At 33.3% G+C, this 27,349-nt stretch overlaps 1 protein-coding gene across 4 annotated transcripts in view; it reads right to left on the bottom strand.

Moving 5' to 3' along the window:
• Positions 1-5,977: 5,977 nt before the first annotated feature.
• LOC130672925 (protein zyg-11 homolog B-like) overlaps positions 5,978-27,349 on the bottom strand; it is a 61,947-nt gene continuing 40,575 nt past the window's right edge. For all 4 annotated transcript variants that reach the window (XM_057479446.1, XM_057480161.1, XM_057478096.1 and 1 more), the window contains 4 exons: positions 9,891-10,279; positions 9,093-9,462; positions 7,133-7,481; positions 5,978-7,062 (listed from right to left, as the gene is read on the bottom strand). In XM_057479446.1, coding sequence (XP_057335429.1) covers positions 6,920-7,062; positions 7,133-7,481; positions 9,093-9,462; positions 9,891-10,279 — 1,251 coding nt within the window. In that variant the 3' untranslated portion in view covers positions 5,978-6,919. The remainder of the gene's footprint in view (positions 7,063-7,132; positions 7,482-9,092; positions 9,463-9,890; positions 10,280-27,349) is intronic.

Here is a 27,349-nt window from a genome sequence, read left to right as displayed (position 1 = left end):
CTTTTGAGTAAAATAAATTTTATAGTGCTGCCTCTGTAATAATACGATGTAAGCTATAAAAATTACGATGTTGTATCATAATTTTTAAATATTAACAGCGTCCTCCGTAAGAGGCGCTCTCATGACTTATGAATGTTCATTCAAATCGTTTATTTGGACCATAAAAACTGTACATAGTGTAGGTTCTTCAGTGGCCGAGTGGTCCAAGGCGTCCGACACATCGCCCTCGAAAGGACTTGGTCGAACCCAACGTCCGAACGATTATTACACTGTAAAAAAAGATTCCTGACGTCAAACCAGATTCGTTTGGCTCAAGTACTCCGTGCGTTTGGATACAGCCAAGCGCGTCAAGCGATTGAGTCTATCGCCCTCTACGTTTGACAGTATATTTGGCTCCAACTGAGAGTTTCTTGAGGGAAGGTCCCGATTCGTTTGAACTAACTCTATAGTATTTGATATAACTCAATAACTTTTTTCATTTAAAAAAAAATAGGAATTAGTTCAAGTCATGAATGCTGTTGATACAATAATGATTTTCGTTTTACATAAAATAATCAAAAATTTCAATCAAAATAATTTGTAGGGTCATTGAAGATATGAAGAATTTTCAGTTAAGTCATAATTTCATTAAAGCAAATGAATTTTAGTGTTAAAAGTAATATTTTTTTAGGTCCGTAGAAACTCTCCTTGCAATTGATTCAATAAAAAATCGAATTATTTCAAATTGCTGTATTGCATTGATCCAAAAAAAACAGTAATCTGAATCAAGTGAATATTGCCTTTAATTATTTCATCAATAATTAACTTAAAAAAAATTTTTTTATTCGCATTTTTTTATTTTTGATTTTAACTTTTATTGTTTTTTTTTTTTCTTTTTTATCAAGTATTGAGACAATTACATTATATTATTATAATTATTATTACATTATATATATTACACTTTACAAATAATTCTGACACACTCAATTTTTAGTGAAAAATTAAATAATCGTAATATTGGTATCCGGAGGATTCGAACCCAGTACCCTACGCGTGAGAGTCAGATGCTTTACCGCTACGCTACGGAACCTGTAAGAAATTTTTAGTTTAGTTGCGCTTCTAGTACTTTGTTTTCATATTGAATGGATATATACAGTCAATTGCTTATACATTGATCTAAACGAGATAAATATGTGACTCTTTTTATAAATAAATTTTTCTATTTAATTGATAATATGAAGACTTTCATTCAAATATAATTCAATATTTTGTAACGAATACATTTATATTCTTGTCGAATATTTTTCAGTTTTCATGTGAGTGCGTCAAATTACTCCTACAACCTCGTCGGATTCTCTCCCCAAGAAACTTGTCGGTTGACACGACACGTTCGGTATTATAGGAAACTACTTTTGTTTCATTGAAACAAGTGAAGTTGTCAAACTAAACGTTTCAAGAGTTTCAGTTAAATTTCTAAAAATTGAAGAGTTTGCGTTAACAATTTTTTTTTTTAAATCAAGTACATCCAAAATTTAATTAAAATATATTTTACTATTCAATCAAATGTTACTTTAATTACGATCAAACTTAAAAACTTTCAACATAAATGCTTAAGCAATTTCTCATAATCGAGTAGAGATTTTCATTCAATAAAAATGATTTTCTTGAGACAAACTAGTTTTCGTTGGTTCAAACGAATTTGGTTTCACTGAAGATGAAATTTGTCAAACTCTTAGGGAGTTTGATATCAGTACCTTATTTTTTACAGTGTATTTTATTCTTTTATTTAAAATTTCTCTTCAGATTTTACGATATTCACATCGTAATTTATATTACAGAGCTTAAGGCTTCGTATTGTTTATCTGAAGTATTATTTCTTAAATGAAATTTCCAACGCTACATCGTAAAAATTATGATTTTGAAAGTCTAGTCCAAAACTACAATAAGCAATAGGACAAATTACGATATTGTTATCGTAAATTTAATTAGAATTTTTTTTCCGTGTAATAGTAGATTGATAGCGCGTGCGTCAATAGAGAAATATTCTATCTTCATATAATGTACGATAGAGGAATGTTATATGATGATAAAAATGTCATTTTTTTAAATTCCAACGATTCATTAAATTTAATTTAATTCAATTTTTAAAAATTCATTCCTTTATTAATAATATTTAATAATTTTATTATTATATATTTAATTGTTTATTTTTCATTTCTTTAACTTATTTTATTGGAAAAGAAATGGATCAATGAATATTTTACATAAAGAAAATAAGTAAGTACATAAAGGTGTAGTAAAAACATGAGTGAAGAGTGAAAGGGGTAGGACCAAAAGTATTTTCTTTCGCGCTTTGTGCCGAAAGTAAAGACAAAACTATACTATATTTTGCAATGTGGGAATCAGCCTCTTTACTATCGCTAGACGGAGCTCGAAAATTAAACATTTGCAGCAGATATTACGAAAAAATAAACAAAAATTTAGAGTGCTTATTTGTCGTGCTTAATAGCTGCGAGCACTCAGTAGCTCAACTCTACTTTGCTGATAAACTTTAAAGAATTTTTGATCGGCTTCGGAAATTTTTCAGTTCTGAGCTTAAACTTCTAGATGGACAAATTTTTTTTATAATGTTCTAACAATTTTCATAAAAAAGAAAAAAATTAAGACAAAAAAAAAAGAAATTTCTTTTGAATTTATCCTTTTTTTAGTGCGTTGAGAGTAAAATTTATCAAATAACGAACGTTGCGCGCGCACAGCTAATGAAATTGAATTGAATTGAATTAAATTTTTTCTATAATGACTAAGCCATCTCAGAAGAGGCTCAGACTTTCAGCATGGTAGCGGTGGTATACCCAACGAGGATGCACGAATCGTCTAGTTATATACAGACATAAGCTACAGTTGAATTCCATAAAGTCAAATACCGTTAATTCGGAGCTTTCCCTCAATCTTGACACTCACTACGAGCTACCCATATAACAATCTTGTTCAAGGCTTGAGCAAGCCTGCACGGAAAAAAATAGATAGGAATGGTTACTGTGCTACATAAGAATGATCGTAAAATATGTAAAAATTCATCTTAGCACATTACTAGTTCTCATTATAATAGGAATGGGTCGTTTTTACATATGATTGAGTACAATCCAACATAGCAACCATTATACTATGTTACACATTATGTTGAAAACATGACTGGTTATCGTGTTCACGGTCACCATTAACCTTCCAGATAATACAGGTTCTTTTCAGCAGTCGATGTGTCACTATATAAAATAGGTATAGGTCCTTTGTGGAGATACGAAAGACTCTCCGGACAAATGCATTCCATTGTCGTTCAGCATAGCAACCATTCCTATTCTGGACAGGAACTGTTGCTTTCAGTCACATGTCTGAGTGCTGTTTACAACATTAGTTCCTACTAAACAGGAGTCAGACATGTGACTGAAAGCAATAGTTCCTGTCCAGAACAGGAATGGTTGCTATGCTGAACGACAATGAAACGCATTTATCTGGGGTCTTTCGCATCTCCACAAAGGACCTATACCTATTTTATATAGTGACACATCGACTGCTGAAAAGAACCTGTATTATCTGGAAGGTTAATGGTGACCGTGAACACGATAACCAGTCACGTTTTCGACATAATGTGTAACATAGGGTAATGGTTGCTATGTTGGATTGTACTCAATCATATGTAAAAACGACCCATTCCTATTATAACGAGAACTAGTAATGTGCAAAGATTAATTTTTACATATTTTACGATCATTCTTGCGTATCACAGTAACCATTCCTTTCTATTTTTTTCCGTGTGGTCTCAAGTTCGATAGACGTTTGTGGCTTTTCCTGCCTATGTGTCTTGTTACAGATGCTTATGGCTAGATTTCAATAGCAAGTCTAGTACAAGCCTTACACAGAAAACAAGGATTACTTGAACTAAGGAATTTACGTTCTTCCCATATTTTTTCTTGAATCAAGCTTACAATTTGTATTTGATTCAAATAACAACAAAATTTGGATTTAGAAGCTAATTTCTTTATTGAACAAATAACTATCTCGATTCAAGAATAGAATTATTCAGCTTGAAAAATTTTTGTTTTTGTTTAGAAACATTTCAGACTTATCTCAAGTATTTTTTTACTCAGTTTAAAGTATTTAGATTTTTGATTCCAGTATTTTTTTCTTGGCTCAATATAATTTAATTTTTGACACAAGTATTTTTTTTCTTAGTTTAAAATAATTCAATTATTGACTCAAGTATTTTTTTTCTTAGTTTAAAGTGATTTGATTATCGGCCCAAGTATTTTTGTCTTGATTTAAAGTGATTCGATTCTCAGCCCAAGTATTTTTTCTCTTGGTTTTTCAAGAAATAATTTTTCCTGTTTAAAAAAATTATTCAACTGTACGACTTATTTTAATCCATCTGGGAGGGTTAAATGTCATTTTTTCCACCTTCGGTAAAGAAGGAATTTTAATTTTTTTGACGTATGATGGGACTCGAACCGCCGACCCTTCGATTCAGAGTGGTTTAAGTCATGTACTTTAGACCACTCGGCCACCACACGCATTTGGAAATAAAAATTTATTCTGTTACTTTGAGCTATTCAGAATTATATATATTCAAGACTAAGCTAAAAAATAATTCCTCTATTGAACAATAAAAATTTGAAAGAGTTCTATATTTATAAGAAAAAAATTTAGCCTTCATTTGTAAACCATCAAGTTTTCTTAATTTAAGAATATTTTATTTCAAATTAAAAAAAAAAAAAACAAATATAGTTTCACTCGGAAATTCCTTAAATAGCTGAATTTATAATAAATAAAATACATATGTGCCCAAATATTTGCTAAACTTACAAATAATTATTATTATCTTGCTTTTTAAATTTTATCTACTTAACCTTATAACGTGGACAAAATTTTCATTTCTTGTGCAGGAGCGACAAAGATAGAGTAGTGAGAAAAGAATGAGAGAACCTTTGCGTGAAACCAAGAGAAAACTTACTTGGCTTAAGCTCGCAGTACTCTTGGTTCGAAATTTGTATTTTAATTCAAGTTATCACTGTTTATTGACTCAAAACATCGCATTACTTTATTCAAGATTGTAACTTTCTTGTACTAAACATTTATATTTTTTGGTTAAAGTAACAATTATATTACAGTAAGGAACAATATTTATTAAATCAAAAAATTTTAATTATTTAATTAAGTAACTCAACTGTTGAATCAATCTTTGAAGATATATTGAGTCAAAAATTTTTTTTCTTCGTTCAAGATTTAAAATCCAAGGAATTTTTTTACTTCCGTCAAGAAAATCTCGGTTTTCATTCCATGCCCTCAAAAGTTTCTTGGCTCAAGAAAAATTTCTTTGAGCCAAATAATTTTTTTTTCTGTGTACACAAGAAATTCTGGAGGAAGACTATAGTTGAATATAGTTGCGCATGACTTGCTCAAGATGTGCTCGAGGCTCAATATTGACCTTGAGTCTTGAGCAGATCTTGAGCAAACTATGCGTAAGTAACTGATGCAAGAAATGCGCCAGAAACTTTTCAACTGCACCGTATCTAAGATATCTTCAATATCCTTGTATACAATGCCTTTAGCAAATCATGCACAAGTCTTGATGACGATTTCTTGCTACATGATCTTGCGCAAGACCCATAAGTAGAAAAAGACTCTAGTGACTAGAATTTTCTCAAGGTACTGCCACCAGAATCTTGCTCAAGCGTGTGTTACTTGGGTACGCTGTCTCCCACCCGATTCTGTATATTTGAATATGCCTGTGAATATTTATATATGCATTCAAGTATATACAAATGCGCATGTGCTGTAATTTAAAGGAGAAGGAGCATTTAAGAAGTGACAATTTCCAAGAAATTTCCGTTCCTCCATAGACTAATTGTCCGAGTTAATAGAATTCGACTGTATTCCAAATAAGACGTTGTTGTACTTAAAATCGTCAGACAATCAGTTGATTTAATAAGCAAATTAAAAAACATTTCATTTATATAAGTGATTTATTGTGAATATATACATATATATGGAAAAAAACATTTTTGTTAAATTTGAGTCTAATCCGATAACGTTAACGCGTCCCCCAAAACGATTGAAAATTGAAACAAAAAATACATTGGTTTCTTTAACTTTCGTTTTAAACGAATTTTTCAAAATCAAACAAGAACAGTATGCTGCTACGTAAAATTAATTTCCATACTTTCTTTTACATGTAGAAAAACAAAAAATTCCAGAAAAATTCAAGTATTTTGGAGTATAAGTTGCCGATTTTATTCGATAACTTATACCCCAAAATACTTGAACATTTCGACTGCCTGATTTCAAAACACAATAACTGAAAAAGATAAAAATTTTCGAATATGAATTGAATCATGTTCACAAAACTTCACTGGAACTGAAAATACTAAAAAATCGATTTTAAAAAATTCGTTTCTTGCTGTGTTTTGAAATTGGACAGCCGTTTTTTGGAGTTTGCTTTTTCTCTAATTTTAATAGAAAGTATGAACATTTTTCTACATATTTATATCATTTGCATGCGTAATAAAATTTTTTCTAGTCACGCCAAAGAAGTATAACTCCTATCGCGCGTACATAAGTACACACTCACTTTTAAAATTTTTTTTTACAATTTTTTAGATTCTTCAGCGACTTATAAAAATCACTTAAACATGCTGATTTATGGACTCAGAAATTTTCATACGATAACAAAGAAATAGAAATTAATCAGTTTATTTACGCCACCTTAAAATATATATATTTATATATATGTTACTATAAACTCTATTTTAAAAAATTAAATTACAGAATAATATTCACGAGCGAACCATTTCAATCATTTTATTTAGGAGATTTTCAATAGTAAACGTTCTTCTCTCAAATGGTTAAATTGACTAGCTTGTCGTATTTCCAACATATTGACACGTCGTTAACATGGGTAAAGTGAAATAGTATCTAGAATCGAACGACACAATGCTCTTACATTCGATTGAATCTCTTTGTCATTTAGTACTAATAATTTTAAAAGTACTGTTCCACCTTCTTGAACCAGCATATCGCAATATCGTTTAGCTGAAGAAATAATTTAAAAGAAACGATATTAGTAAAGTTTTAAACAAATAAATAAATGAGTAATTCTTACGATTTTTAGTGCAGACATGATGGATTGCCCACACAGCCCAAAGCTGTACTGGATAAGCTTGTTTACGTTTGAGAAGCGAAAAAAATGGCTGGAAACTCCGATAAGCTACCATTTCTCCTTGCGGTGTTTGCCAATTTGTAACTGCATTGGCCAATTGATCTAATAACTGTTCCCTTGTTGGTAATGATGGATCAGCAGTCCATGTCATCAAAGCGCATGGACCGTCACTTAATAAATGTGCAGCAATACCCGCTGCGAAGTAAGACACATCGATGTGCTCTGAATCCAAGAGCATTGAGAGCATTCTTATAAAGCGTGACTGCATCAATCGTTGTCTCAAATGGCCTACCTACGACCATCGGTGACCTTTTAACAACAATCGGATAGAAAAGCCTGCGCTCGACTTGATATTTTTCATCGAATATATTTTATTGTTTTTGTAATATATTTAATAAATAAAAGTTCAATTTAACAAAAAAAATTATTACATGAAATAATGAAATATGTATTAAGGTAGTTCACTCGCAAACGCCTTTTCTTAGGAATGCGATGAAATTAAAATATGAGATTAATAAAAATGTCTAATATTTAATGGAAAAAAAAAAAAAAAAAAAATTTGCCGATTGTGAAGCGAGATATTAACAATCGAAAAATGCATAATTAACATGCTGGAGGTCTACCAAGTATAAAAGAAATATAATTTCCTGTACATCTCGAAAACGGCTCTTACCATTTTTTTTAAACTTATGCATTGTTGAATGAAAAAAGTAGAAAGTTTTTGGAAACAACTCTAAATTTCGAGACCGATATGTTAAAAAAATATTGATTTTATAAATATAAATTATTTAAAAAGACTTGACGTGTGGTAGGGTATAGTAATCACAACTTGGCAACGTAGCAGTCGTCATACTTAACGTACAGAAATTCAAATGTCAGTCAGTTAGGTTAATTATTTAACATGAATGTATTGGAGGTTGAGAAATTATTAGAAAATTTTTTGAATTAATTTTTGTGAATAATGAACATTTATTTGATGATATCAAACAAACAAAGAGATTATTTTTCACAGTATCTGCACCGAAAGTTTAAATTCCTGACCAGTTTAGAAGGAAGAAGGTCGTTCTTTCCTTTTATGAAAAAACAAATGATAGAAAATAGCGCATGAGCCATTCTTCCCACAAGCAGAAGCAAAAATTTAAACTTTTCGGTGCAGATCTGATGAAAAATTGTATACACATCCCAAAGGAGGGTAGGACGTCCCACCCTACGTATTTACCACCCTCGCCTTTGGCTTGAATAGGCAATTGTACACGCGGGTTGGAATGTTCTACTTTCCTCTTTTGGTGTGTAATATACTATTTCGATATTGACTTATATTAATGACGGCTTTTCTAATAACTTTAAAATCCTGAAAAATTATGATACCAAAAATAACAGACATCTGACAATTTCATTATTTTTATCAGCAAATTACTTGTAAATAGAAAAAAAATTATTATAATATGCAGAAAAATTCATTTTATCCAAAAAATTATATGTCAACAATAATAAACTGTATATTAAATTCATACTATATAAAGATTGCTATATCTTTACGTTTAATCTATAGACCATTCGATATTAATATTTGCGGCGTTGCCATATTTATTATACTCGAAAGAGTGAATGTTTTAGTATGTATCTGTATTTTTGTAACCGAGATGTATTAGATACAATCTCTTACAAAAACAGAGTATTCTAGAATTGAGTATTTCAAACCTTTTGTACTTATTATTACGCTATGCTCTTGGCGACGACTGTCGCGAGTGAACTACCTTAAAAATAGAATATTTATACAAATCATTTTAAATGAAACCTAAATTAATATATTTTATAAATATCCATCATTTATATATTGATATTTATAAGTATATAACTAGGAAAAAACATATTTGATTAGTTCAATATTCATAGTACAAACCTCAGCTATATTATTGAGCAACCCAAGAACTTTTGTTTCTACACTAGATTCACCTTGAAAACATTCAAGAACCTCTAAAAAAAGCTCCATTCCACCTTCCTCAAGGAAAACTTTACAGGTCGCAGCGCTTTCATCCGTCAGATTCCATAATGCACTCAAAGTAAATCTCATAGTGATATCAACAGATCGTAATTGGATTTTTGATCTTACCATCGAAAGAAGTTTTGACATGTATTGAGGCTTAGAACCAAGCATTGAAGTTTCTACTGTAGAAATTTTAGCAGCTAATATTGAACAAATAGCTACTGACATTCGATTCATAGACGCGTCATCGAATGCAGAAAGACAATTCATTACTAATTTTGCGCACCTAACGAGGTGTAAAAAAATAATCATTTCTATAAATTAAACTTGTACAATGAACTAAAGCATTTTAGTGAGTAATTATATTAGAATCCTGATTAAAAATTCCGATTTAATCGGAAAGTTTCGAATGAATCCGATTGAAAGTTAATTAGAAATCGGAAAGTTTATCGGAAAAAGTAATTATTATTTTCTAATTGAATCTGATTACAAAATTTTAATCGGATTTAATCGGAAAATAATAAATATCTTTTTCCAATTGAATTCGATCGAAATTCGATCCGATGTTTGGACCATTCCCGAGTAGTTCTGATTGAATGTTTGTTTCTGACTAAATCTAATAGTTTCAATCAGATTCAAGCGGATTGAATCGGAGTTTTTAATAAGGGAAACTATTATGAGGTACTATATTGCGTGGTATTAAAGTTATATTACCTGTACTTATCAAAAGGAACATCTTGTAAAATCCGATCACTGCATAATGTTAATAGAGTATTTTTTTGCAACTGATAATGATTAGGATAAGATTCCATAGCCGTAAGTGTTAAATCAACAATTTGCTTAAGAACAAACGGATGTATTTTCGTGGCTAATTCCCCTTTAGTTAAATTATAAAGGCAAGCTGTTGCAGCCATCTGTACACGAAACTCTTCTGGATGAGCTCTCATACCTGGTATAACGAGTTTTATCACGTCAACTCGTGGTTCATTAAAGTGCGGTGTTAATCGAAATAAATTATATAAACATTTTTGTACATAAATAGGTCTATGAGGATATCTTCGCAAGCCTTCTAAGATTTGAGCTTCCGTCGCCATGCCACTAACCTTATAAATGCAACGAATATTCGTAAATGTATATTAGGTAATACTTAAATTTAAATAATATTGAATTTATATTTTTATTTAGACTATTGATTATTTCAAGAAAAATTTAAGGTTGTCAAATGTTTTGAAATCTGCGATTCTATGTGTAATTTTTGATTCGATAATTTTCAAATCGGTTTTACTATTCAAATATTGAAAAATTAAAGATCTTAAAAACTTGTAACATAATTCTGTACCAACTGTAATGAATAATCGAGAGATTAGATTATATGGAATTATATGATCTTTGCTAGTCAATGAATGTAAAAAATATTGTGTATCTGTGTTAAGATAGTATATTAACGCATTGAGTGGAAGGTGCTTTCGACAACAAATGTGTGGTTCACGAGCCGTTAGGGGAGTGTTGCCAACACACGAGTGTCGAAAGCCCTTCCCACTCAATACGTTACTATAGTTTTTGCATCAAATGGTAAGAAAGAATGTCTTTTATTGGTAAAAAAGGACACTGCATTAAATTTAATTTTTTAATTAAACTAACGTAATATTAAATCGTAATAATATAAAATTAATTCCTGCATTATTTCTGATTCAAAAGATTATTAAATAATAATAGTAACAATTAAATAGGGGAGGGGGCGCTGTAAGCCATCTTATACAGTCAGCACGTGCTTATAATGTGATTGACTTTTTTAATTAATAACTGTTTAATCATTTTTATAAAATTCTAAAACAAATTAATCAGCTGGTCCAGTTTTACGAGTTTAAAAAAAAAAATCTAAGATACAATTTTCCCTAAAACAATTAGATTTGGAAATTATAATCCTGTAAAGCTAGGTTATGTCGCTGACAAAAAAGTAGCGGCATGCTAGGCACTAATCACTCCACCAGAAATTAATCGGATAAAAATCAACCTATATCGAAAAAGCGAGAGGCCACGAAAAAGCTGCTGCCCAGAAGACTCTGATCCCAAGAACTCTCTGGAACCAGGAAACTTGAAAAACAAGAAGCTAAACTGATCAGAAACATCGTGGTCATAAATGGTCTTGATGTATCCGAAAATAACATTGGAGACCAAGTGTCAGCTTTTCTACAAAGTAAGCTAAATACTAACTTGATAATATTGTAGACCAGATTACCGAGAAAAACTCCTCCCTCCATATCAATCAAGTTAGACTCCTGGGATGCTAAAATGAACTTGCTGAAAGCAAAGCGTAAGTTAAAGGAGTCTCCAGATGCCAAAAACATATATATAAATCCGCTGTTAATCACTGCTCAACAAACAATCGATAGGAAAAACAAAGAATATGCAACCAAATGCAGAAACGAAAGTAAGAAGATAATGATCAAATTCCAGAAGGTAATAACTAACGTTAAATCTTTCCACTAGTGTCTAACAGCCGAAAAAATGATTCAAGAAGAAGAGAAAAATCCAAAATAAAGACCCGCAGTTTCTAATAACCCCGCTCCTCATAGCTCCCTATTTAATTTTTTGGGCGTAAAAAATTCTCAAGACTCCGGAAAAACAAAAAACTAATAAAAGTAGACCACTCAATTTTAAGTATCTGTTTTTTAAATGTAAATGGTTTCAGTAACTTCAGGAAATATTTCTGTGCAATCGAATCTGATATTTTTTGTATTTCAGAAACATGAATCGCTTTTCTGCAATCAACTAACCCAAATTTTCTAACTACATCACATATAGACTGGTCTCCTGCTACCAAGACTCATAGCACTGGTACAAGTAGCGGTGGATTTGCAGTTATTACAAACCAGAACCTAAACTCATCTTGCATCTTAAAGACTGAAGATTGGATTTCCACCAAACTCCAACAGAGAAAGAAACCACTGTTGATCATTGGCACTCTTTACCTTAAACCAACGAGTAACCTCAATCAAATTTGCTGAGCTGAAACAAGTTATAGAGAATATCCAGCTACAATTTGGAAGTATAAATAAAAATATATCAAAAAATATAGTATAGAAAAAATAAATCACCAGGTCCTGATCAAATTCCAAATGAATTCTTTTCTAACTTGCCTTCCAACTGGAAAATAAACATTTTATTCCTATTTAACTGCATTCTTCTCAAAGAAGACACACTATATGATTGGTCCATTGCGAACCTCAATATGATTTTTAAAGCGGGAGATCACGAAGATCCAAAAAATTACCGGGGAATAGCCCTGGTCAACTGCTTAACAAAGTGTTCATCAAACTCCTAAGGAAAAGACTTGAATTACGGGCTGAGGACTCCAAGATAATTCCTAAATCACAAATAGGATTCAGAGTCAAAAGAAGCTGCGCTGAGTCAATTTTCATACTCCGATCAGCAATACGTTTTCGTCTTCACTTAGCTGTCAAGTCCTACGCGCTATTTGTTAATAACAGTCGAGCCTTTGATTCTATACCCCATCTCAAGCTATGACAGAAATTGTTTCATCTAGGAGTAAGCATTAAAATCATCAACATCCTAATCAATCTATATAAAAAGCTTGTGTTCAAGTTAAATTTGGCAACAGGTTCTCAAATAAGTTTAAGGTCGCGGAAGGTGTTTTGCAAGGCAAAAGCTTAAGTCCTCTACTCTTCATCTTATTCACAGCTGAATTTGAAGACTTTCTCCGAAATCACGACTGCACTGGTATCAACATTAATAATACCCTAGATCTACTTATTCTTATGTACGTTGACGACACTGTACTCTTGGCGAGCAACGCGAAGGATCTTGATAAACTTCTAAAATTACTAGATCTGTGCTGCGATCTTAATGATCTACATTACAAGTCAATGCCAAAAAGACAAAAGTCATGATTTTCAGACAAGCCGGAAAACTTAAAACAGAAGATCTTAACCGATTCTACTACAAAGGAAACAAAATCGAAATAGTGAGTACATATAAGTACATTTAAGTACGTGGAAGTCTTGATATCTTCTTCAATGCTTGGTCTTAAGTCTGCGAACTATGCCATCAAAAAAACTAAAATGGCAACTGGAGCTACCCTAGCGATTGAAAGCTTAGCTCAAAATGTATCCTGGGATGCAAACGTCGAATTGTTTAATTCATTGGTATCATCTACTCTATTCTACGCTTTTCCAGTGCGGGGGCTTACATACGTCGAGAAGATTGAGAAGCACACCCAACCATGCACTACGAGTCGAACGGCCTTTCTGAGATTTGTTTTACCGCTTACAAACTGTCTATGATATTTTTGATAAACATATCCCAGTAAACACATTGACGTAAATTTGACGTCAGAGTGACGTTACGCTATGTCATCATTTACGTAAGATATAAGTCACGAATGAGTCAGGTGTGACTCATTATTTCCCACTTTTTTACGTAAGATTATGATGTAAAACTAATGACGTATGCATGATGTAACTGTGATGTCTGTGTGACCTTCTATGACGTCAATATGACATATGGGTGATGTCAAAATTATCAATTCGGAAAAAATATTTTGAAAAAGAAAAAAATAAAATGAAATACCGAATTTTTTATTTGATTATTACCGCGCGAACGCATTGTGAATTCTGAAACAAGATTAGATAACGTTAAATGATGAAAAAATCCTGGGCGTCTGCTGGGTTCGGACACGGCTCCTCTTGGCTGGTAGTCCTGAACGTTGCTCACTGGCCCACATCACGAGAGTTCAAATCTGCTTAATTGATGTATTTAGAGTGAAATGCCGGAAAAGACAGAGTTAATAAGTTTTCGTGATGGATTTTTACAAAATTTAAAAAACTCCATGAATTTATATGAAATTTTATAGAAGCAATATTTGTCGACCTCGATGATAATTGTATAAAATTTCATTAAGTTTCATCAAATTTTTTAATTTTTTGTTGTGATGTGAAATTTAAAAAATCTTAAATAAAATTTTGCGAAACATTAAATAATTTCACAAAATCGTATGAAATTCAATCGATTGAAAAATTGTGATACTAAACTTTAAAATCATAATAGCAAAAGAGTTCAAACTGTCGTTACATTTTCTTTGTCATCCTAAATGATATTTTCGATATATCTTTTAAAAAAATAAAGTTAATTTTTTTATGCTCACGCTAATGTTTTAATCTAAAACGTCTGAATGATCTATTATCGAGTTTATCGATTACTTTGACCCCAAAAATGTTCGACGTTTAGTTGTTATTTTTACACATTTACACATGTTTGAAAATTCATTCTATGATTGTTTTATTTCAATGAATAGATGATAAAAAACTATGACTCGGACATTACATCAGCATTGCGTAAAATACTGACTTGTTACTGATGTAAAGATATTACTTAAGAGTGACATCCACATTACGTATAACCGTGACTTTGCTACTGACATAAATGTATGATTTTAAAATTACGTCATTATGATATACGGATAATGACTTTATTATTGCATAACAATGTGATGTAGATTCTATGTCAAACGTACGTAATACATAAGTCATAACTGTGACATAGTACAAGAGTCATGCTTACATCAATATGATGTCACAAGCTTTACATCATATTAAAGTCATGTAGAACGTCAGATTGACATCAAATTTACATCAGATGTCGTGACATTGCTATGACCTACGTATGACGTCAAAATAAGGTCGTGTGTTCACTGGGATTGGAGTCTAACAACGACAGACTGGCTAAAAGCTGCTTCTTACGTCAAGTAGATCGATGTGGTGATTCTCGAGGGATAATAGGTGATTCAAATTACAACTGGGCAGCACAAATGAAAACTATTCTTGCCAAAATGAACGCTTCCTACCTTCGGGGAAACTGAAATGCGTCAGTATAGAGAGCAAACTTGTCCACGGCATTAAATAATCTCAAATTCACTCTAAGGCAAGAAGAATTCAATGCATATGAAAATTCTAGAACGTGTCTCTTTTACTTTCCCGTGCCTTCGCACGTCTGTACTGCCTATCACCTCACTCGACACTCTTTAATTCTGCAAAAGCACATAGTCACTCAGTTGCGTGTCCAACCAATACATGACCACTTTTCCCCGCACCAAGAAGTCTACAAAATAGATCTAAAAATAACTGCTAGCTCTATTTTAGATTAAGAGTGAAAAGAAGTCCTGAAGGATGTTGTTAAATACATGCAGTGCTGCTTGCACGAAAGAAACGAATTTCTTGAAGTCACCCTGCTTAAGAAATTCGATAGATTCTTATAGCTGTATGTATAAGGCCCTATACTCAACTATAGCGCTTTTCATAGAACTCATTCATTCTTATAAAATCTCTATGGGAATTTATGAGAATGCATTAGATTCTATAAGATGTGATGAGATTATGAGCTCATTGACAATTTTGTAGAGCATAAAATTTCCTACAAAAATATTTTTTTTTGGAGCACCCTAATATATATATGGTCACTGGTCGATGGTCAATGGTCACATTTCAAAATTTTTTTTTTTGTTGTATCCGCAATGATTTATCTTGGTCAAAAAAAATTCCTCAATTTTTTTTTACCGCCGGCATTAGCGTTACCCAAAGCGTATGTTTGTTAACTTGACATGAAAGCAGATGCAGTTACAGCGGTAAAAAAAAATTGAGGAATTTTTTTTGACAATGATAAATCATTGCGGATACAACAAAAAAAAAAAATTTCGAAAAAAAAAATTTTTTAAACAAAAAATTTTTGAAAAAATAAAATTTTTTCAAATTTTTTTTTTTTCAATTTTTTTTGACAATCAATCTTTTTGATCAAGGAAATAAAGATTATCGGTATAAAAAACATTTTCAAATCGAAAAAATGAACAAAAACTGAGAAACTACCAATTATGGTGATTTTTGACAAAATCGATAAATTTAAAGCTTCGGGACACTAAGAAAGAAAAATCGCAACGATTTGAAATTTTCAGGGTTTTTCAGGACACTTTGAGGTTGAAAAAAAACGAAGATATCCTTTGTTCATCCGTTATATCTAAAGTTATAGCAAGATTTGGAATATCCTTATATTTGCGAATTTCGACCTGTTTTTCACTAAACAATATCGCTAAAAAAATTTTTTCTATCAAAAGCCACTAATTTTGCCTTATAAAGAATTTGTTCCAGTTTTTAAAACCCTGCTTCCATTCTCTGTACAACCAATACGTCCGGAGTTATTGATTATCAAAGCCAAAATGGACTTTTTTGCTTTGATCAATGATAACTCGGCGCCAAATCGTCGTAGAGACTTTTTCAGGCCGTCAAATTAAAGGGCATAAAATTTCCTAAAAGAGTCATAAGGTCGGATTATTTAAAAACATTTATTGACGCCCATAGAGTTATTGGAAGACCAGCAAAAATTTTGAAAATTTTTTTTCGTCGGTTTTCTTATGATTACTCCAGAACCGTGCATGATAATAATTTGAGGTCCACATCTGAAAACTAGATACTTGAGGCTACAATTTGCTTTTTTTAATTTTCTTCTGCGACCATTTTTCACCGAGTTAAAGCATGTTGAAAATCACCTAAAAATTTCGGATTTTTTTTCTATCCCTTAATTTTTGTGACCAGTGTATATATATTAGGGTGGCGCAAAAAAACCGACTATTTTTTTTTTTCGATCTCGCATGAAAATTTGTTGGTTTACGATGTTTTAAGAAGCCTCTCCAAAAATCAGCTCGATTAAAAATTTTCAAGAGGTCGCTCACGAATTTTGAAAATATCAAATTGATGGAAATTCGGATTTTTATTTCTAAATTTTTTTCTTTCTCGTGGCAGCAATAATTTATATTTGTAAAATCATGACTATGCTGAAAATTTCAGCCTAAAATTTAAATATTTGAACGGCGCTCAAGAATTTTGAATATTAACTGATAATATGTAACTAATAGTTTGAATTAGTTTTTGTATTTTTTTATAACTCAATTATTGTCATTCCACATAAATATAACTTTTGCATAACCAAAAATATACAGGACAGTCTTAAACTGTTGATTATTTATAGGAATAATGTTATAAATAAACGTGTAAATAATTGGCAAGTAGTTTCAAATACAATTTATTAATAAGAAGAAAATATTATACGTAGTAACAACTTGATGGTTCAAGAAAGACTGACTGCTTACAAGTAGACAGTAATACAATAATCCCTATTGGTATTTATAAGTAACATATTAAACTCGGATAAATATAGAAATATATAAGTAAGCATGTTTGCTATAGTAATTAAACTTTGAACACACCCTCTCAAACTGCATACTCTAAAATATTAATTAATTCTGTAATTAGTAACCAAATCCAAAACCATCCATACATTTTTCGTGCATAACTCGAGGTAATGGCTTTGTTAATACATCAGCAATCATTTCACTCGTCGATACATGGCATACATTTATCAACTTATTCGTAATTGCTTCGCGTATAAAATGGTATTTTATATCAATATGTTTCGTTCGCGCATGAAACATGGAATCAACAGCTAAACATTGTGCGCCATAGTTATCTACAAAAATATTCATTTTTGCCCAATCACTCAGCTCTAATTCGCGAAACAGGCTTTGCAAATACAAAGCTTCTTTCGTAACCTCTGCTAGACTCACATACTCGGCCTCGGTTGACGACAGGGCAACAGTACGTTGTTTTTGTGATCTCCACGATATAGCCGCGCCGCTGAACAAAAATACATAGCCTGAGTAAGATTTTCGGTCAATCGTACACCCACCCCAATCGGAGTCTGAATAACCAATTAAAGCCTTATCAACTTTACTATAAACAAGTCCAACACTCATAGTCCCAGCCAAATATCTCAACACACGTTTTGCAGCCAACCAATGGCATTTACGCGGCTTTTCAACGAATTGAGCTAACCTAGAGACAGTATTTGAAATATCAGGTCGAGTCGCTACAGATATATACATAAGGGCACCAATTAATTCGCGGTATGGATACTCTTCATGTGACTCATCCTCACTTACATTTTTAAAATGTACATTTAATTCAGAAGGTGTTGCAACCGGATTACAGTCATTCATACCGTATTGTTTAAGCAGTGCAGCAATATATCCGGATTGAGAGAGCTCTATTTGCTCTTCATACTGAACTATTTCTAAACCTAGACAATATTTTGCAAGACCTAAGTCTTTTAACTCAAAAGATTCCGTTAAATCTCGCTTTAGCTTATCTACCTCTTTCATATCATTTGACGCGACAAGAATATCATCTACATACATTAATACTAAAGTTATACAATTTTTAATTTTTCGAAAGAATAAACAAGGTTCATTTTTTGCTATTTTAAAGCCAAATTGTCGTAATTTCTCACTTAATGTCGCGTACCACTGTCTGCCAGCCTGTTTTAGGCCATATAGTGCCTTTTTCAGCTTGCACGCATTTCCACCACTCTTTAGTTGGTGTAACATTTCTTTAGCACGCGCACACACTTTTATATCACACTTATCACTGGCGATGATTTTCTGCAACATCTCGATCAGCATATCCGGTACCTTCATGATCACTTCTTCTTCCAATGACCCATTGAGGTATGCGGTCACTACGTCGAACTGCCAAATTTGTAGCTTGAGTTGCGCTGCGAGTGCTAGCATTAATCTCAAAGTCTCTAGCCTCGCGACAGGTGCAAATGTCTGGTGATAGTCAACGCCGTACCTTTGACTATATCCTTTCGCCACTAATCGGGCCTTGCGTTTCACAATTTCACCATTAGTGTCATATTTATTTGTCAAAACTAAACGACACCCAACAACATTTTCTTCATCGCTCCTTTTAATAATATCCCAAGTGTCATTCTTTATCAGTGATATAACCTCACTTTCAATAGCCTCCAGCCATTCATCCGATACATCACTCTTGAGCGCTTCTTTTACACTAACCTCTGCAACATTGACAAAAACGTCGTCATTGAGTTCATCTTCATTGCCAACTTGATCATTTGAATCGGGGTCACCACTTGGTGGTGTATCTTCTGACGTGGCTTGTGACTGAAACAACTTCCTCGGTCGCCCTCGACAATTTGTTCGAAGCAGACGGGGTCTGCCACGCCCACGTTTAACAGTCTGTTTTTCAGGAGAAATGCTTTCATCCTTGGGCGTCTGTGACGATTCAGGGGATTTTTGGACAGGTCGTGGCGATAATTCGACTGTCTTCTTGTGATCATCGTTTGGCATTATCCACTCGTCAAAAATCTGTGTATCCCAAGGGCCATTACATGTATCCTCATTGAACTTCACATCTCGCGCTTCAATTAACTTCCGTGCACCTGGAATCCACACGCGAAAACCTTTTCGTTCTCTCGGATATCCTACAAAAATGCCACTTGTGGACCTCGGAGCCAATTTATCTTTATTTGGCTCTTTATTTAACACAGCTACTTTTGATCCAAACTTTTTGAAGTAATTTATATTATTTCGTTTACCCGTCCACACTTCATACGGAATTGCAAAGTCTAAACTGGCTGTAGGACAACGATTCCTAATATGACACGCTGTGGCTATAGCCTCAGACCAAAACATCCCGCTCATTCCAGACGACAGCAATAAACACCGACCCATATCCAACAGTGTACGATTCATTCGTTCACTTACTCCGTTCTGTTGGGGAGTATAAGGTACACTCAATCGCCGCGTAATACCCTGGTCGGCCAAATATTTATCAAACTCTGTATTACAGTACTCGCGACCATTATCCGATTGTAAACACTTAATCTTTTTGCTTGTCTGTCTCTCAACTAATTGTTGATATAGTCTGAATGCTTCAAAAACACCACACTTGCGCTTGATAAAATACACTTCGCACCACCGCGTACAGTCATCAACGAAAGTAACGAAGTATTTTGCTCCACCGGTGGATTCGGTTCTAAATGGACCAACAACGTCCGAATGTACTATTTCAAGTACCTCTTTGCACTTTTCATGTTTACTGCGAAAAGGCAAAGCAGTCATTTTTCCCTTTAGGCACACCTCACAACTAGATAACCGATCCACGTTACTTACATTTATTTTTGGTAAAAACCCGTCACTTACTAATTTCACAAGATCTTTACCGTTCAAATGTCCAAGTCTCTCATGCCACAATAATAACTGATCGTCGAGTTTGCTAATTGCAGTTTCCGCACACTCGACACTTTCGCGTACATAATATAGGTCATCTTTGCGATCGGCAATCATCATTACATCTCCTTGAGAACTACGCACAATCGCACTGTCCTTTTTGAAAATGACTTCAAAATTTTTATCGGTAATTTTTGCAACTGATATTAAATTAGATCTTAAGTAAGGCACATACAAAGTATCGCGAAATTCTATCAGCTTTTTACCCTTGTCACTACTTACTGATATACACACTTCACCTTTACCTTCAACTTCAGTTGTCGCATCACTTGCAAGGTTCAACCTAACGTTTGGCGCTTTATTTATCGTGTTGAACAACACATTACTTCCACATAAGTGTGACGTACACCCACTGTCTAAAACCCATGGCTTATTGGCAGCTTTGGTTGCTACTTTATACACACAATCAGAATTCATAACAGTATGACTCACTGTGAAGGCCGCATCAACATTATTTGCCAAGTCATTGGATCTATTTACTTTCTTGCTAGGACAAGCATTAGCCTTATGTCCCTTTCCCCCACATTTGTAACACCTGAACTCACGTTTCCCGCTCGATTGTACGTGGCTTTTCTTTGGGCGAAACGCCATTGCAACGACGTCATTTCCACTTTCCTCCCGCGTGGACTCATTGTATTCAAGAATTTTTACTTTCAGCTCTTCCGGAGACGGTAGTGTGTCCCGCGTCTCTATTGCTGTACGAAAAGCTTGATACGATGGAGGGAGACTATTCAATAATATGACAGTCTGTAGATTGTCGCTTATCACCTCTCCCATGCTTACGAGCTTGTCCGTAGTCTCGAAGAAGCCATCCATGTGATCTCTGACATCACTACCTTCGCACATTTTTCGCTGAATAAGTTGCTTCAGCAATGCCGCCTTTTTTGCAGGTCCAGTTGACGCATATATCGATTGCAACTTAATCCAAATCTCGTTCGACGTCGTGCAATGTTTAATGTCCTTCAACAAACGTGGTTGAATCGACAGAATGAGTTCTGTCCTCGCCTGATCATCTTTTTCAATCCAATTTGTGAGTGCTTCCGTTGGTGCTGCTGATGAACCACGTGCCGGCTTCACTGATGTTCCGTCAACGTATTTCCATAAACCATTTCTCCTCAGCCATGCTTCGATTTGGATTGTCCATGTGTCGTAATTTTCTTTCGACAACAATTCAATTCGCGAAGCTGACGACCCCGTATTTGACGCCATTTTTAATTACGAAAAAGAACACTCGTTAACAACGCGTGACCGCCAAAAATGTACAACGTAAAACACTATTTGCTATAAAAATGTAGGTATGCACACTGGGCCCATAACCTGTTGATTATTTATAGGAATAATGTTATAAATAAACGTGTAAATAATTGGCAAGTAGTTTCAAATACAATTTATTAATAAGAAGAAAATATTATACGTAGTAACAACTTGATGGTTCAAGAAAGACTGACTGCTTACAAGTAGACAGTAATACAATAATCCCTATTGGTATTTATAAGTAACATATTAAACTCGGATAAATATAGAAATATATAAGTAAGCATGTTTGCTATAGTAATTAAACTTTCAACATAAACAATAAAATTTGGTAAGTTTTGAATAAGCGAAAAAACCTACAAATTGAATTAAAAAATAAAAAAGTATGTAAAAAACTTATTATTTCTATTTCTCGGGTTATATTTTCATTCATTGTCATGCAAATTGATGATGAAATAATCGAGAAGCTTTATTATTAATATTTAAGGGTCGCTCAAAAACGTCCAAAAGACAGCACTTGGAAACATTCAAAACTCTTGAGCAAGGTTTAAATATTTAAATTTTGGGCTGAACTTCTCTGCGTAGTCATGATTTCACAAATATAAACTATTGCTGCCACGAGAAAGAAAAAAATTTAGAAATAAAAATCCGAATTTCGATTATTTTTGATATTTTCAAAATTCGTGAGCGACCTCTTGAAAATTTTTTATCGAGCTGATTTTTGGAGAGGCTTCTCAAAACATCGTAACCAAACAAATTTTCATGCGAGATCGAAAAAAATAAAATAGTCGGTTTTTTTGCGCCACCCTAATATATATATTAAGGTGCGCAAAAAAAAAGAACTAATATTTTTTTCTTTAGTTACCGTGAAAATATCGTTAAGGATGATAAAAAAAAATTCTGGTAAAGTTTGAGCTCTTAATATTAATACACCAATGGAAAAAATTAAAGGATCAAAAAAAAATTTCAAATTTTTGGACGATTTTCAACAGGCCCTAACTTTAAGAGAAATGGTTGTACAAGAAATAAAAAAAAAGGAAATTGTAGCTCCAAGTGTCTACTTTTTGAATCAGAACTTCAAAATTTTTAGCGTCAGCGGTTTTAGAGTAATCTTAGAAAAACCAGCGACAAATTATCAAATTTTTTTAATTTTTTTTTTTTTTTGGTCTTCGAGCGTGGAAAAAATTTTTTTAGCTTAACCACTATTAGGATCGGATACCTTTATTATTCAGCTTTAATTTCTTTTCTTATGGACCTTGATACGGCTACTTCTCGCCGAGATATTATATCGATCTTCAAATAGAAAAGGATCAATTTGTCTTTGATTATCGATATCTCAGAAACCAATGATCGCACACAAAGTTAATGGTGGGTTTTAAAAACTTGAATAAATTCCCTTCAACGATTAGCCATTGCTTTTTCAAAAAAAAATTTTTTTCCTATCGTCACATGAATTTAAAAATGCAACAACAAAAGGGCTTTTGTGGTTTTTTGGAAAATCAAGCGCTGAAACGAAAATATTGTGGAAATCGATAATGTTAACTATGCATTTTACAGTTCAATATGTCCGCAAAAACCCTACAAAGAGCCAGATGAATCCAACCAGCCGTTTATTTGTTTCACTCGACCAAATTTTTGAAAAAATTAAAGGATCACGTTTTTTGCTCTGAAAAGCTCATAATCTTTAACAAGATGAAAAAAAATCTTTTCGGAGCTTTGTCCACGATTTTATTGCAAACAGTGCTTAAATTTCCAAAAAAGAAAAGAGTTTTTTTTCCAAACATAAATTTAAAAAAAAAGAAATTTTTCCAAAAAATTTTTTTTTGGAATAACTTGAGGAAATTTACAAAACCAACACCTAATCGTTTTTAACACGTTCACGTCACTGCGTTCCGTGATTTTACTTATCTCTCAGTTATTAAATTCAAAAAAAATTTTTAACTTTCCGCTTCGAAAATTGTAAATTTTCAAAAATTCGGGAAGTTATCGGTTTCGGTCCGATTTACGAAAATCGAATTTTCATCAGATGTCGACGTTTTGAGGTCCTAGGAAGCTATTCTGACTAATTTCAAGATGATGTCCGAGTGTATGTATGTACGTATGTAAATACCTGTATCTTTTGAACGGATGAACCGATTTTGAACTTTAAGGTGTCATTCGACGCGGCTTGTCAATATATTGAAGTAAATTGAGCTTGATCGGTAGGGCTCGTTCAGAGATATTCCAAAAATTAAATTTTTTTAAAAATGTTTTTTTCGGATAACTTTTAATGTGCTCGATGGATTGATTCCAAAATGGACTGGGCTCTAGAGCTTTATAAGCCGCGTCGAATGCCACCTCAACCATCAAAATCGGTTCATTCGTTCGAGAGAAACCGTTGTCGACAGAATTAGAAAAAAAAAATTTTTGTATTTTTTTTGAAATATCTCAAAAACGACTTGATCAATCGAATTCAAAATTTGATCAGCTTCAGAACTTGATAAAACACGTCGATTGCCACCTCAACCGCCCAATCGGTTTATTCGTTTGAGAGATATCGTTGGAGAAAAAATGGTGAAAAACGTTTTTTTTTCGAAAACAACAGCATACAAACGTATTTTCGAGCTCGAAGAGCTCGAAAATGTATTCACAATGATGTTTTCGAGGTTCTTGAGCTCGAAAACAGCGGGAAGTTTTGGGGCTGGCCCGCAGGGTCAACTGACAGACCGATTTTTTTTTTTTTAAATTTATGTTTGGAAAAAAAACTCTTTTCTTTTTTGGAAATTTAAGCACTGTTTGCAATAAAATCGTGGACAAAGCTCCGAAAAGATTTTTTTTCATCTTGTTAAAGATTATGAGCTTTTCAGAGCAAAAAACGTGATCCTTTAATTTTTTCAAAAATTTGGTCGAGTGAAACAAATAAACGGCTGGTTGGATTCATCTGGCTCTTTGTAGGGTTTTTGCGGACATATTGAACTGTAAAATGCATAGTTAACATTATCGATTTCCACAATATTTTCGTTTCAGCGCTTGATTTTCCAAAAAACCACAAAAGCCCTTTTGTTGTTGCATTTTTAAATTCATGTGACGATAGGAAAAAAATTTTTTTTTGAAAAAGCAATGGCTAATCGTTGAAGGGAATTTATTCAAGTTTTTAAAACCCACCATTAACTTTGTGTGCGATCATTGGTTTCTGAGATATCGATAATCAAAGACAAATGGATCCTTTTCCATTTGAAGACCGATATAATATCTCGGCGAGAAGTAGCCGTATCAAGGTCCATAAAAAAAGAAACTAAAGCTGATTAATAAAGGTATCCGATCCTAATAGTGGTTAAGCTAAAAAAATTTTTTCCACGCCCGAAGACCAAAAAAAAAAAAATTTTTTTAAATTTGATAATTTGTCGCTGGTTTTTCTAAGATTACTCTAAAACCGCTGACGCTAAAAATTTTGAAGTTCTGATTCAAAAAGTAGACACTTGGAGCTACAATTTCCTTTTTTTTTATTTCTTGTACAACCATTTCTCTCAAAGTTAGGGCCTGTTGAAAATCGCCCAAAAATTTGAAATTTTTTTTTGATCCTTAAATTTTTTCCATTAGTGTATTAAGAGGTGGCGCTTCGTGATTTTTGATTTCCCATTTAAATAACATGGAAAAAAAAAATTTTTTTAGTTTGGAATTTTCTACCTCGGAAATGCCTCGTTGTACGAAGAAGCCCAGCATATATATTTTTGTAGGAAATTTAACGCTCTACAAAAAAAGTCTCTCATCATTTTTCGATAAATCCATCTGTTCAAAAGTTATTAGAGCTCGAAGTCAAGTTAGAATAAATTTCGAGATCTTTATATTTTTTCGGCGAAACTATCGGACTTATAATAAAATGTCATTTAAACTTTGTTGAAGACAATTTTATTTCCTACAAATTATCATTGATAAATTATTTTCAAAATCTGCATTGTTTTATAGTTATTTCTATTTTAATGCCAAGTTCTTAAAATCGATCAAAACACTATTTTTATAGGAGCTTGGCATTAAAAAGGAAATAACTAGAAACCAATGCAGAATTTGAAAAAATTTTATCAAAAATGATTCGTAGGAAATAGAATTGTCTACAAAAAAGTTTCAATGACATTTTATGATAAGTCCGATAGTTTCGCCGAAAAAATAAAGAGATCTCGAAATTTATTCTAACTTGACTTCGAGCTCTAATAACTTTTGAACAGATGGATTTATCGAAAAATGGTTAGAGACTTTTTTTGTAGAGCGTTAAATTCCCTACAAAAACATACGCTAGGCTTATTCGTACAACGAGCCATTACTGAGGTAGAAAATTCCAAACTAAAAAAATTTTTTTTTTCCATGTTATTTAAATAGGAAATCAAAAATCGAAGCGCCACCTCTTGATATTGATATTAAGAGTTCAAACTTAACCAGAATTTTTTTTTCATCATCCTCAACGATATTTTTACGGTAACTAAAGAAAAAAAAATTAGTTCTTTTTTTTGGCGCACCCTAATATATATTTATATATATATATATCTTTCATGCGAAAGAAGCCGATTAATTAACTAATAGAAAAGACGTAAAATAACAAAACAAAACTAAATAAAATACAATAAAGATGACGCGAGAGCGACGCGGAGGGCCCAAAAGACCCGCGGTCCAGTACTCTCGGTACATCACGCAAATAAATACCTGGGCAAGACATCGGGAACCTCTCGACGACGACGAATCACAAAATTTAATACACTACTAGATAAACTACAAAATAAAATATAAATAAATAATGCGGTAATTTGCGACAACTATCACGACAAACGGCTTCAAGAGCACCATACACAGAGCCACAAGCTCCAAAACGACAGCAGTCCACGGTCGCGGTCGAGGTCCACCATGGCGACTCTCCGGCTCACCACCGCTTCTTCTAAGACTTCAACCTCGACTACTGGGTCGACTCGTACACGAGCGACGCCAAGTCTCAACTTTTCTCCTCAACGGTAGCCACACAACTGTTCCACGATAATCTCCCACTCTAACTCGCTTACTCCATTCCTTCTCTTTTAATCTCACATTCTCGCTTCTCCATCCATTCTTACCTTCACAAACATACAAGCCATGGACTCACGGACCTTCCCGTAATGTCACTCCTCGTGATATCCAAAGTTAGCGAATTGTTGGCTTCCTCGAGCATCGCAAACGAGGCCTGCCATCCCCCCAATAACCGTACACGTACCCCAGCTAACTCTGGGTACCACCACGAAGGGGCGGCGACATCTCAGTCGCACCTCCGCGATAACTACGTCAACCCCGAGGGCTAAGCCTGGGCCTAGTCGTCATCACTGGTCGGGAGGCACGTTATCTTGGCCGCTATCCACGACACAGCTAGACATCCCCCGTTAAATCCACGCTCCATCACACAGACACTCCAAAACATACCCCATACCGTACACGTACTCTATCGCACACTTATCTTACCATACACATTTATACTCCATATACTTTCTATTCATTATCCACTAAACTCAACTCGACACACATACTCACTTTTTCTCTCTTTCTCACACCGACTTACACGTACTCCAACCCCAAACTCCACCCCCTCGGCAATGTAACGTCACAATATATATATATATATATATATATATATATATATATATATATATTAGACTGGGCCCAAAAAATCGACTATTTTTTTTTTTTTCGACACAGTGAAAATATTATTCCAGATGACCAAAAAAAATTATTGTGCAAGTTTGAGCCCTTAATATTGATATTAAAAGGTGTATCG

This window comes from Microplitis mediator, chromosome 1, assembly GCF_029852145.1.
Source record: "Microplitis mediator isolate UGA2020A chromosome 1, iyMicMedi2.1, whole genome shotgun sequence".
Classification (NCBI taxonomy): Eukaryota; Metazoa; Arthropoda; class Insecta; order Hymenoptera; family Braconidae; genus Microplitis; species Microplitis mediator.
The sequence above is the reverse complement of the archived record's forward strand: the minus strand, read 5'-3'. Positions and strand labels throughout refer to the sequence as shown.